At 40.5% G+C, this 12,807-nt stretch overlaps 2 protein-coding genes across 2 annotated transcripts; both read left to right on the forward strand.

Moving 5' to 3' along the window:
• The first annotated feature begins 211 nt into the window (after positions 1-211).
• On the forward strand, positions 212-7,965 carry LOC149442155 (olfactory receptor 2AG2-like). Its single transcript, XM_089656440.1, has 3 exons — positions 212-350; positions 861-1,624; positions 7,957-7,965. Exons 1-3 carry the CDS (start codon positions 212-214, stop codon positions 7,963-7,965), a joined length of 912 nt encoding a protein of 303 aa, XP_089512566.1.
• A 262-nt stretch (positions 7,966-8,227) lies between these two features.
• On the forward strand, positions 8,228-9,286 carry LOC149442156 (olfactory receptor 1L4-like). The gene has a single exon (XM_089656439.1). It carries the CDS (start codon positions 8,261-8,263, stop codon positions 9,179-9,181), a length of 921 nt encoding a protein of 306 aa, XP_089512565.1. The 5' UTR covers positions 8,228-8,260; the 3' UTR covers positions 9,182-9,286.
• The last annotated feature ends 3,521 nt before the right edge of the window (positions 9,287-12,807 follow it).

A 12,807-nucleotide genomic window follows, 5' to 3' on the forward strand; every position in this document is an offset into this window, starting at 1 on the left:
ACTGGCTAAATCCTTAAGTAATAAACTGCAAAAGATTCACACATAAAAAAGAAAACTGTATACAGTGAGGCATAGTGCTAAACATACTGAAATACAGATGAAGGATTTACACATATTTAATTGTGAGCCTCCTCTGAGGGTTGTGGCCTATGCTGATGATGTGTCTGTTTTCATCTCTGAAACAGAGGAGGCGGAGGAGGTGATCTCGGTGATGGAACGGTATGCTGAGGCATCTGACTCAAAGATCGATCAGGATAAGAGTGCGGTCTTCTGCATGGGAGAGGAAGGCAAAGGCTTTGAGCTAGCAGATGCCCTCCCAGAGCAAATTAAAATTTTAGGCATCAAATTCGGTGATTACGGCCTTGCAAATTGGGTAAGCAGCTAAGTGGTCTGTAACCTACCTTCCCAAGCGAATGGGTGGCCTAAGTGTGGTCAACCCAGTGGTTTTTCTTTTCTCTGATGTTTATGAAACATAATTTTGGTAGTATGCTGGCAGAGGAGCCGCCTGGGAGGGTTGGTATTTTTCAGTCTTGGTTTAGGCCTTTTCTTCAAAGCTAGGAGAATGGTGGGCCAGTGAAATGTCTGAGGGTCCAACATGGTAAGCTCCCAGCTTATGTTTCCCCGTGTCTGAAATTGCTTCGGTAGTGGCGAGTGATGGATGAGGAAATGAAGTCTCTTCCTAGGAAGATACTGGAGAGGAGGGTTGTTAAATCTGCCTTTAGCAAGTCACTGGCCTTGAGGGATTTCCCAGGTCCTGTTATGCGGGAGAGTCTGCGTTTGATAAATCTGGAGAGAATCATTTAAAAGTTTCCTTTCTCTCTTCTCCTTATTCTTGGTTGTTTATGTCTTTTCAATTGCAGGAAACACCTTTATCCTCACACTTGTTACATCACAGCTTCAGCTTCACACCCCCATGTTCCTTTTGATGGGGAACCTTGCCTCTGTGGATGTATTTTTTACCTCCGTTATCATCCCCAGGGCCTTATATGGCTTTCTTTTTAGAGACAATCACATTTCCTTCACTGGATGCTTCACCCAGCTATTTTTGTTTCTGGCAGTGGGCAACATGGACAGTTTTTTGTTGGCCATCATGGCTTTTGATCGATATTGTGCAGTTTGTTTACCTCTACGTTATCTGAAAATTATGAACAAGAGAACTTGTATCTGCCTCGTGGCTATCTCTTGGATCCTCGTGTGTCTCCACTCTACTTTATATACCATGCTGACTTCTTCTCAGCTGCACTGTAGTTGGCTAATCCGACACTTTTTCTGTGATTTTCCTGTAATAATGATGTTAGCCTGTTCAGGAGTATCAGACACTCTTCAGAAGGTTCTCTTCATCGAAGGTCCCATTGTCATCTTTGGCCCGGTTCTCTTCACCCTCGGGTCCTACATACTCATCATCAAAGCAGTGTTGAGTTTACAGTCATCCCGAGGGAGATGGAAAACCTTCTCCACTTGCTCATCTCACCTCACCATGGTCATCTTCTACAGCACAGTCATATTTATGTACTTTTGGCCAGGCTCCATCTACTCACCAACCAAAGATCGGATTATCAGTGTGGTGTATAGCATCATTATACTAATGCTCAACCCGTTTATTTACAGCCTGAGAAACAAAAAGGTAAAAACTGCTGTAATAAAATTCCTAACATAAAATATTTGCTGTAACCTCTACCTACTGTATATGTGAGGCCTAGAGTTTAAATATCTGATGTTTTGGATCTATATGAAGAGCATACTATATATCTCACATTTTGCAAGGTTTCTTCTTAAAACACCATCAGAAGAACTCATTACGGATCTGTAAAACATGGATTAATATATTTGTCATGCTGCTTGCAGATTTCTTTCTTAGTTATTATTTAATGTACAGCTATGTGACCTTTACAACAATATAATACATTGTACCCTATGTTGATTTGTTTGAAAAGTTCTTGGGACTTTAATTAATATTGGACAAAAGATCTAATGCACTTTGACAAGTATCTGTGTGGATTTAAAGTAGATGTAAATCAAGTCACCAAAATCTTATATTAGCTTTAGCATGTTAATGTTAATTCAAAAATAACATTCAGCCTTTTTAAATTTGTAGTTTTTATTAATATAATAATAGTTGTAATCCTACCATGTATTTGTTCTTGTTCATGCACTTGCTGCAAAGGTCAAAACTATGAGGGTCCATTCAGATCTATCTGGTCCAATGCAGTGTGTTAACACATACTGTATATGTGCCACAAACTGAGATACAGGACATCTCCTCTTCCAAATGTACATACTTTTATCAAGTCATACAGACAGATCCCCTACTTCATTACAGAATAGAAGAAAGAGTTGGGACATTAATTTATACCTTTTCAGTTACATACGATTATCAGACTTTCCCATATCTCCTCTATCAGTTCTAAAACAGGAAAAAGCTATACATTTTTATCCCAATAAACCTCCCTCTTATTTTCCCAGGTACAACCTCTAGGTGCCAGAGGGGATGTGTACAAGAAGCATCATTACTCCATGTATGGTGAACTAGGAATAAGATTCAACAATTTTGGGAATCTATTTTACCATGAATACAAACAACTACTCTTACTCCTCTCCATTACCTCTTCCGTGACACACAGTCCTTTCAGGTTTTGGAAGTAGGAAAAAAATGCCCAACAATTTTAGATTGGAAGAGGGAAGTTAAAAGAATAATGGAGACTGAGAGATGGATCCTTACATCACAAGGTTAACAGGATACATTCTGATATTTCTGGTCTGGGTGGATGTAATATTTTCATGAAATGGGCGACCACACTTAGACGCCTTACCTTGCATCGTTATAGTATCTTGTTTGCTATGTAATTAACCTTTTTGTCATTTGTTAATGTGATCCAACATTTTAAACAGTTTATTCCGGATTTGCATATGACATGTTCATTTAGCCACACTAGACAGCACCATGGGCTATACCAGCAATGGGCAAACTACGGCCCGCGGGCCATATACGGCCTGGCGGACCTTTTAATCCGGCCCGCGGATGTGGCTGTCAGGATGTGTGTAGGCGGGGCAGCGTGACGAACGTGAGGGGAGGGGAGCTAGGCTCCTCTCACAGTCCGCCCTGAAGACCGGAACGGCGCGGGAACACGGCGAGAGGAACGCGCGGAGCAAAGGTAAGTGAATTGACACAGGGGGGACTTGGCTTACTACTTGGGGGGAATAGTACTGTGGGGGATGAAATACTATATGGGGGATGAATTAATATGGGGAATGAATTACTATAGGGGGGATGAATTACTATAGGGGGGATGAATTACTATGGGGGATGAATTACTATATGGGGGATGAATTACTATGGGGGATGAATTACTATATGGGGGATGAATTACTATGGGGGATGAATTACTATATGGGGGATGAATTACTATGGGGGATGAATTATACTATGGGGGATGAATTACTATATGGGGGATGAATTACTATGGGGGATGAATTACTATATGGGGGATGAATTACTATATGGGGGATTAATTACTATATGGGGGATTAATTACTATGCTTACTATGGGGGAATATTACTATACTTACTATGGATGACACATACACATCATTCATCTACTCTTGGTCCGGCCCCTGGGTCCAATATATGAACCCATTGCGGCCCTCAAGTCAAAAAGTTTGCCCACCCCTGAGCTATACTCTCTACTGCTACACCCTCCACTTATTATTGGCATGGGTATTTTTTTTAGCATCTCTTAGACTGTAACATATAACATCTGGCATACATTTCTAGTTTCTGTATTTTGTGTGTTTAATACTCCTTTTACACCCTTCTCATTTTTTCTTTTTCTATTCCTATGCAAGTGTCACCAACATCTATCAGTTTGTTAGCAGGTTGAAAAAACCCAGTTAGGTGCTGTCCTGGAAGGGAGAGTAGGAGTTAATGCTTAACCAGGGGTGGACTGACAACTCATGGGGCCCCCGGGCAATAGGGGATCATGGGGCCCCTGTGTCATTGCCCAAACTCAAAAAAGCCTATGAAAAAGGTACCAGGGGCATCTCATGGGGCCCCCTTCTGACCCCGGGGCCTCGGGCAATGCCCGAGTTTCCAAATGGTCAGTCTGCCCCTGTGCTTAACCGGTTCTTTGGTCTGTTGGCAGGTCTGACCCACTGATCCTGTGATCCAGACAGACATTGTTCCATATGGAGAGGTCTTAGGGCCCGTGACATGCCAGAGAGAGAGCTGAGAGTGTCCCCAAACAGACCAATGCCCATAAGGTAGACAGACAGAGGACAGCACCCATGAGGAGCGGAAGAATGTTGTTCACTGCTACCTGGATGTAAAGTCATCAGACCTTGCCCCGAAGACACCAACTGCTGGAGAATACTTCTGATAGGCTCTGTATTTACATGGACTCTACCTTTGCAATTGTACCAGGGCAGCACATAGCCTGAGTCAGGATTAGAGAAGTAGGAGTAGCACTCTTCTAGTTAGTTAGGGGGAGGTCTAGCTTAACTGTTAGTCAGAAAGGCTGAGTAGCAGCCTGGGTGAAATAGCTAGCAGGGTAAAACTGTGGTCAGAGGTGAGAGGCTCTGCAGACCAGCCCTGTGGAATTTCCCTATGTTCTAGAACTTTGGAGAAAAATCTAGAAGCAGTGGGTGGATTTGAGGAGTGGCTGGTCTGTACTCTTAGAGGATCCTGGCCAATCCCCAACAGAGGGCCTGGCAAGGGGCCAGGACAACCTGTAAGAGCAACTGAGCCTGCTCAGCTGCAGGAAAGTTCAGGTGGAAAATGTGAATAGTTCTAATTTTGAAGTATCCTTCTGAATCCCCTATGCCTATCCCCAGTTCTACAACAAAACTCCAAAAACAAACATGCCCTAGACTGGTCATTGAAGACAACGAGCAAATGTGTGTGTGCATTTGGTTGCAGAAATACACTGTGCTTGGCTGCTTGGCAGAGGGGTGAAGTAAGGGGAAACCTGGGCAAAAATACAAGTGTCTCCTCCAGGAGTAGTGCTACACTTAGGTAATATCAATAGGGATGAGTGAAGCTGCTGGGGTTCAAGTTACAAATCATTTTGCTCTAAGTTTGAGGTTTGTGACCCCCCATTGAAGTCTATGTGGGACAAATCTTGTTATGCAATTCTGGCCATTTATAGGTTTATTAATCCAGCTATTGTCAATTAAAGGCATGGGTAGCTGGGCACTGCCATGTGGGACATGAACCAAATTCAAATTAGAAAAATGTTCTCCTTAAACAGAATTGCCAGTTCCCCCTTAATAGTTCCAATGTACGTGACAATAAGGCTGCTATGAGCCCAAGTGTTATTTTTAAAAATAGGGGGCTGAGTTATCCGATCCTTCAAATTATTGCTTCTTGAAATTCAGATGACCTGGGGCAAAGGCAATATGCTGCATTATAGGTTATTCATTACTTCTAGCAGCAAACTTTGAAACGTTTATGTCAAAGAAATTTGACCCATGATAGCAATGAATCCAACCCTCATCCCTAAATCTAAGATTTATATGTCAGTATTAGATCAAGGACTCACTCTTCTCCTAATCAAATAATGATTTAGCTTCCCTGCATAGCTGACAGCTCGGAGCTATAATTGTGCCATGTGGGAGATGCTGAGATCTCTGAGGATTCCAACTGTCAGATGTGACAAGAAGCTCTGTGTCCCGTCTGTTCTATAAAACCAGTGGAGGGTCACACATTGCTTTGAGCAGTTCCCATTCCCACATGTTGCAAATAAAACTGCAGTACAGTCCTTGGAGGACAGGGAACTGGCATTACAGAGTGCTACAGACAATATGAACTTTGTCCAGGCCAATGACAGGTAATCGTCTGAATTAAGAAGCTTCCACATGAAAACATAAAGTTTTCTTTCAGACAGACAACAGTGGTAGATTGCTCTTCAGAAGGTGGTATAGCGTTGGTTGATAGGCCTTTAGGAGATGCTACTGCCACTTCCTGATGCCTTTTTTTATTATTCTTTATTAATTGCTGAATGTTTTACATTGCACATTACATCTACATTGCACAGAATCATTTAAGTGCATCAAATATGCAAAAAAATAAAAAATCAGGATGGGGCACATACTCTTTCACATCACTGTAAATAGATGCTATACCGTATTCAACCATTGCTGCATAGTGTTCTTTATATTATTATTATGGCTTTATATAGCGCCAATAGTTTGCTCAGCGCTTTATAAGATGCATAAGCCAGGGGTGTGACTACAGCTGATGGGGCCTAATGGCTACATTTTGATGGGGTCCTCCTAGGCAACCTCCCTGCTGTGATGATCTTATCATAAACGCCATTTTCCAGATAACTACTACTTACAGATAAACTACTGGACTTTATGCTCTCCCACCCCACACCAAGCAAGTGCTGAAAGATGTGGTCTGGCAGTAAGAGTTGTAGTAGCAATAATAATAATAATCACCATCACAATATTTTATATTATTCAGAAACAAAACAAAAAATTGTGTTTGTGTATGAAATTAAATTGATTAAAGAGCCGCAGCTCCACTATCAGATATTTGTCATAGAGAATATAAGTGTTTTAGTAAATGAGCTGAGCCAAAAAATGTGGGGCAAATGTGGAAATTTGTTTTATTTTCAAATGCGCTCTAATAGTCTTTCAACAGTAGACAAACGTTAATCAAATATTGTATCCAAAATTCAGATAACTCACCAAAATGTCCTCTGTAATGTGCATAAACGTAAAAGCACAATCCAGAGTCAGTTCTCCACCACCAAGATGTAGAAAGTCCATGCTGGAACCACCACCAAAGGAACAGATGCGGGCTTAAAACCTATAAATGACCCTCTAACTAAAAATAAGTCATGTACAATAGAGCTCATGGATAAAGACAGCACCAAGAACACATCCCTCCTGTTGGTACTCTTCTGAAACATCAGGTATCTTCAAAGAAATCCTCCTCCCATCACCATACCAGCAGCACTCATGAGAAGATATGAAACCAAACAACCCACATAGTGTAACATCTTAAAAACATTAAACTAAGTATTACTCTCACATGAATAGATGCACAATAAAAAAAACATTATCCGGTCGGCATATACTGCAAATCCACCCTCATTTCCAGGATCACTGGAACGCGGTGACATCAGCATGTAGCTCCTCCCTATGCGTTTCATCATAAATTACTTTTTAGAGGGTCATTTATAGTTGGTAGGGCTTTTCCATTGGTGGTGGTTCCAGCTTAGACTCTCTACGTCTTGGTGGTGGAGAACTGACTTGTGATTTTACATATATACATATTATAGAGGACGTTTTATTAATTTATCTGGATTTATTATTATTATTATTATTATACAGGATTTATATGGCGCCAACAGTTTGCTCAGCGCTTTACAATATAAAGGGAGACAATACAGTTCAATACAAGAGGGATAGGAGGGCCCTGCTCCTTGGAGTTTACAATTTAGGAGATATGGATACAATATTTGATTAATGTTTGCTTTTGAAAAACTATTAAAGCACATTTTTTAAAAAATGTTTCCACATTTGCTTCACTTTTTGTTAGCGCAGTTCATTTTTAAAATATTTTATATTATTACATAATAAAATAAAACTTCCTAAAATTCTTTTTTTGTAGAACTGCAAACAACTATCTTGTCACTGGGCTTTTCACAGTCTGAAGAAGATTGCTTTAGACATATGCGATTAATTTCAGTGCTGGCCGAGTTGACCAGAGGGCAATAAATCTACACACAGCGGCAGCTAAACACATTGCCCTTACTGCATAGCCTATAAAGGGGACCTGTGACTACAAACGATTCTGCGGTTTCCTCCTGTAAGTCTGATGTCAGATCTCCTTGTTTGGAAAAGTCACAAGAGGTACAGAGTCAGTGTCAACAGCAACTTTTTCAAGTCTTAAAAATACAGTACTGGATTTGTACTTTTTAAACATTTTCTATGTTTAATTTTTCCCTACAGCTTCCTTAATGGGACTCATATCCACCCCCAGACCAAATAGAAGCTATGTGGATTGCTATGGCTATTGTGACTCCACTCACAAAAGCTTACATAGCTATTTCCATTGGGTCGCCCAATAAGTATTGTATATGTGTGACTTGTCCTTCATTGTATTCGGCTTTGGCCTGCATAGTCCCTTTATTTTGTTAGTTGTGTATTATGCCTATTTGACTTGGTTTTTTAAAACAAATTTTCACTTTCTTCAGATGTGCTGCATCCAGTAATCTACGTGTTTTTATCATATACATAACTGGTTAATATACATATGGAGCTTCATGAAAATAAGACTTTTTCTGGTTTTGTCCTGTTGGGATTTTCCGATATGCCTCATCTTCTTTTGCCTGCCCTCTGCTTCTTCTTGACTGCGTATATCCTCTGCATTACAGGAAATCTGTTCATCTTTGTGCTTTTTGTGTCACAGCACCAACTTCACACCCCAAAATATGTCTTGATGAGGAACCTTGCCTTTGTGGATGTATGTTTTACCTCCATTATCATCCCCAGGGCCTTGTATGGTCTCCTGTCTGGAGACACCCACATCTCTGTCCAAGGCTGTTTTTTCCAGCTTTTTTCCTTCTTAGTAGTGGGCAACATGGATTGTTTTTTGTTGACCATCATGGCCTTTGATCGCTACTGTGCAGTTTGTTTTCCCCTACAGTACACTTTGATGATGAACAAGACAGCATGTATCTGTTTTGTGGCTTTTTCTTGGATTATTGCTTGCCTCCACTCTATATACTGCATTTGGCTGGCTTCTTCTCAGCTCTTCTGTGGTTGGGTAATCCAACACTTCTTTTGTGACTATCCCGTCATAATCACTTTAACCTGTTCTGACTTTTCAGTCATTTTGCAGACAGCTGACTTAATTGAAAATTCCATTGTCACCTTTACTCCAGTGCTTTTAATCCTTGGGTCCTATGTATTCATCATCAAAGCAGTATTGACCCTAAAGTCAACCCAAGGAAGTAGAAAGACATTCACCACTTGTTCATCTCATCTCACCATGGTCATCCTCTTCTACAGCACAATAATATTCATGTACTTTCGGCCAAGGTCCATCTACTCACCAACCTATGATCGAACCGTCAGTATAGTCTTCACCATCATTAACCCGACAGTCAACCCATTTATTTACAGCCTGAGAAATAAGGATGTCAAAAACTCTATAAAAAAAATTCTAGGATAGACATTTTTACAGTTTAAAGCCAAACTACCCCTTTATAGCAAATAAAAACTGAAATTTGTAATTAGTAGATTTTATCAGTCTCGATCCAATAAAACTTTGGTGCTATTGAAGTGTCTATCATTATTATTATTATACAGGATTTATACAGAGCCAACAGTTAACGCAGAGCTTTACAACATAAGGGGGGCAGTACAAGCACAATACAGTTCAATACAGAAAGAATAGGAGGACCTTGCTCATGGAGCTTACAATCTAAAGGGAGGGGGAGGTGGTACAAAAGGTAATTGCTGCAGGGGGTGATCTGAGGAAGGTGACTCAAATACAGTTCTTAGGTGGAGGTGTGGTAGGCTTCCCTGCATAAATTAGTTTTTAATGATCACCTAAAGATGGACAGGGCAGGAGCTTACCGGATATACTGGAGCAGGGAGTTCCAGAGGACTGGAGATACTCTAGAGAAGTGCCCTGTAAGAAATATTTACAGTTGGTCATTGAACAGTGTTCCATTGACCACCATAGCTTTGAAGCTACTGCTGCCAAATGCCTACCATTGCATTATTCAACAACTACTTGCATTCTTTAAAATGTAACTAAATGCAAAACCTTTTCAGTTTTTGGATACAATAGCACATGGGTTTTTTATAGCTGTCTGAAAGGGCAGATTTTTTCCCTTTCTAATTCTCTTGGTGACCATTGACACGGGACTGAAAGTCGGGGAAATCCAAACTTTTTTTTGTCACCGGAACAAGAATAGAGTAGAAATCATCCAATGGGGAAAGATGTTTTGGTGATGACTCTCTTGGAGTGAATTTCTCTCACTTTTGAAACATTTTTTCTCACTTCCATTTGTGTGTACAGGACAGGGGGTAAAGAGAAATCTCTTAGATGGGGCACATATAGCAATAAAAGCCTTAAAACAGGTTACCTATTTCCTACTCTATCTTCACCTTTGGTCATACTTTAGTAGGTCAGTTATTTCTATGGTGTTCTATGATGTATACAGATGCTAATGCAGTTGTATCCAATCTCTCACATGTAGAATGATAGTATGAGATTTTTTTTTACAACTTTATATATGTTTACAAAAAGATGCCCAAGGTGCCTAAACTGCATCATGCTTGAGCTAAACATCTTTGGTCGTTTTGCAGCTTTTTTTTTTTTTTTTTTGTACATTTGCACAGGCGGTTTTGTGGGCGTCTGAGGCTTGAGGGTTGGTAAGTTAGTTACTATGGTGAGAAACACACAATATGTGCATTTTAACCTATGTTTTGTGCCCGTTTGCTAATTTGTTAGCAGTTTCCATTTACATTTACTGGGGTCAAAAGTGTTTTAAATTTAAAGAAAGTAGCTCAGAAGAAGATCATCTTCTTATTCTAGCTAAAAACCTCAAATTATTCCTATGTGTGAACAGGTACATTTGAAATACATGAGATTTTGGATGCTAAGTCTTTGGAGCTTTGAGCTACAAAACGCTTAGGTGTGAATGGGGCCTGAATATCTGTAGTACTGCTCACAATGAGGATGGGCATTGCAAAAAAAGACGCACATATTTCTGAAAACTCCATACAGTGGGCTGAGTAAAAATATATCAATGGGTATGCTAATGCACAGGACTGTGGTACTTATTTTTCTAGCACTGGGACCTCAAGATTATATGAGCGTGAGTTTCCCAGTGCTGGAAATGTAAAGAACACTTTCCTACTCTAAGGCAATGCCAAAAGCATCCTATATGAACTACTACTAAAGTGTGGGGTCTTGTGAGCTACTATGGTGTATACAGAGTGTTAATAAATAATGAAATATTATAAACGATGCTAAAAATGGTGTAAAAACTAATACAATAGTGAAAATAAAATTTTGTGTAAAAATTGAGAAAATATGTGGTTCTCTTACACTCTACATATACTCATACCATTGTGTCATAGAGAATAAAATCAAAAATAGTGTCGTGCTCCATTACCAATTGCAATAATAAAAAGTGTGAATAAATAAATATTAAATAAATAATATTCCAGTATATATATCTATATCAATATCAATGCTATATATTGCTGCTGCAAACATGTCCTTATTAAGTCTGTGACTTTGACACTTCTTCTAGTGCTGTGATACAAAATAATAAAATTGCAGTCCACCAATCATTAAAAAAAATATTGTACACCTTCACCGGTTGTGCTCTCACCTGGTGCATATGACCAGACCGTTAAGTGAGGTCATATAAAGCTTGTGTCCTTTTAATTGGATTTAGTGGTAAATGGATAGAATTATCCCTCTTTCCTTGGGATGGATGGGGTATTCCCTCTTCATAGCAGGGGGTCTCCTTGCATGTTGGAGTCAGATGGATGGATGGAAATATCCCTCTTCCCACTAGGGGATCTCCATGCTTCTTTAGGAATTTTTCTCCATAGGTATAATAGCCATGAAATATAATGAAGAAATATAGTGCCTTATACTCTTTAGAATTAATGTATTAAATAAAGTAGTGCACTCACATGTATTTCAAGTTAAAAACACATTAAAATGTTGAAATTTGGATCCACAATGTATGTTTCAATATTGCTGGATACTTGCTGTGTGTTGCTTTTAGTGTTGTGACGTCAGAGCCCCTGACGTCACGACGCCAGTAGAGATCACGACGCCAGTGTTCCAGATCACCGCCACACCAGTACAGTGTCACCAGAGCAGTGTAAGCCAGCAACAATGTTCTAGATCACCCCCACACCAGTACAGTGTCGTCAGAGCAGTGTAAGCCAATAACAATGTTCCAGATCACCGCCACACCAGTACAGTGTCATCAGAGCAGTGTAAGCCAGCAACAATGTTCCAGATCACCCCCAAACCAGTACAGTGTCATCAGAGCAGTGTAAGCCAGTAACAATGTTCCAGATCATCCCCAAAACAGTACAGTGTCATCAGAGCAGTGTAAGCCAGTAACAATGTTCCAGATCACCCCCACACCAGTAGAGTGTCATCAAAGCAGTGTAAGCCAGTAACAATGTTCCAGACCACCCCCAAACCAGTACAGTGTCATCAGAGCAGTGTAAGCCAGTAACAATGTTCCAGATCACCCCCACACCAGTACAGTGTCATCAGACAAGTGCAAGCCAGCTACTGTGTTCCTGATTGCCACTACATCAGCCCAAATATTGATAGAACAGTGCAACCAGCAAAAGTGTTCTGGATCACCACCACACCAGGGCCAGTGTTGCAGAACAGTGTATAGTAAATCAACAACAGTGTCCCTGATTGCTAGCCACACCAGTCTTAGCATCACCAGACTGGCTTAAGTCAGCAACAATGTTCCTGATCACCACACCACCAGTTCCATTGTCACCAAACCAGTGCAGCCAGCAACAGTATTGTTGATTGCTGCCAGGCCAGTGAGTGTGTCACCAGACCAGTGTAAGCCAGCAATCGTGTTCTGTACCAGTAGAAAAGGAATAGGGGCTGCTAAACACTCACCGGCCACTTTATTAGTTACACCTGCTCAATTGCTCATTAGCACAAATTGCTAATCAGCCCATCACATGGCAGCAACTCAATGCATTTAGGCATGTAGACGTGGTGAATACGACTTGCTGAATTTCAACCCGAGCATCAGAATGGGGAAGAAAGGGGATTTAAGTGAC

This window comes from Staurois parvus, unplaced genomic scaffold, assembly GCF_062004578.1.
Source record: "Staurois parvus isolate SC_StPar_1 unplaced genomic scaffold, SC_StPar_1.0 ptg000906l, whole genome shotgun sequence".
Classification (NCBI taxonomy): Eukaryota; Metazoa; Chordata; class Amphibia; order Anura; family Ranidae; genus Staurois; species Staurois parvus.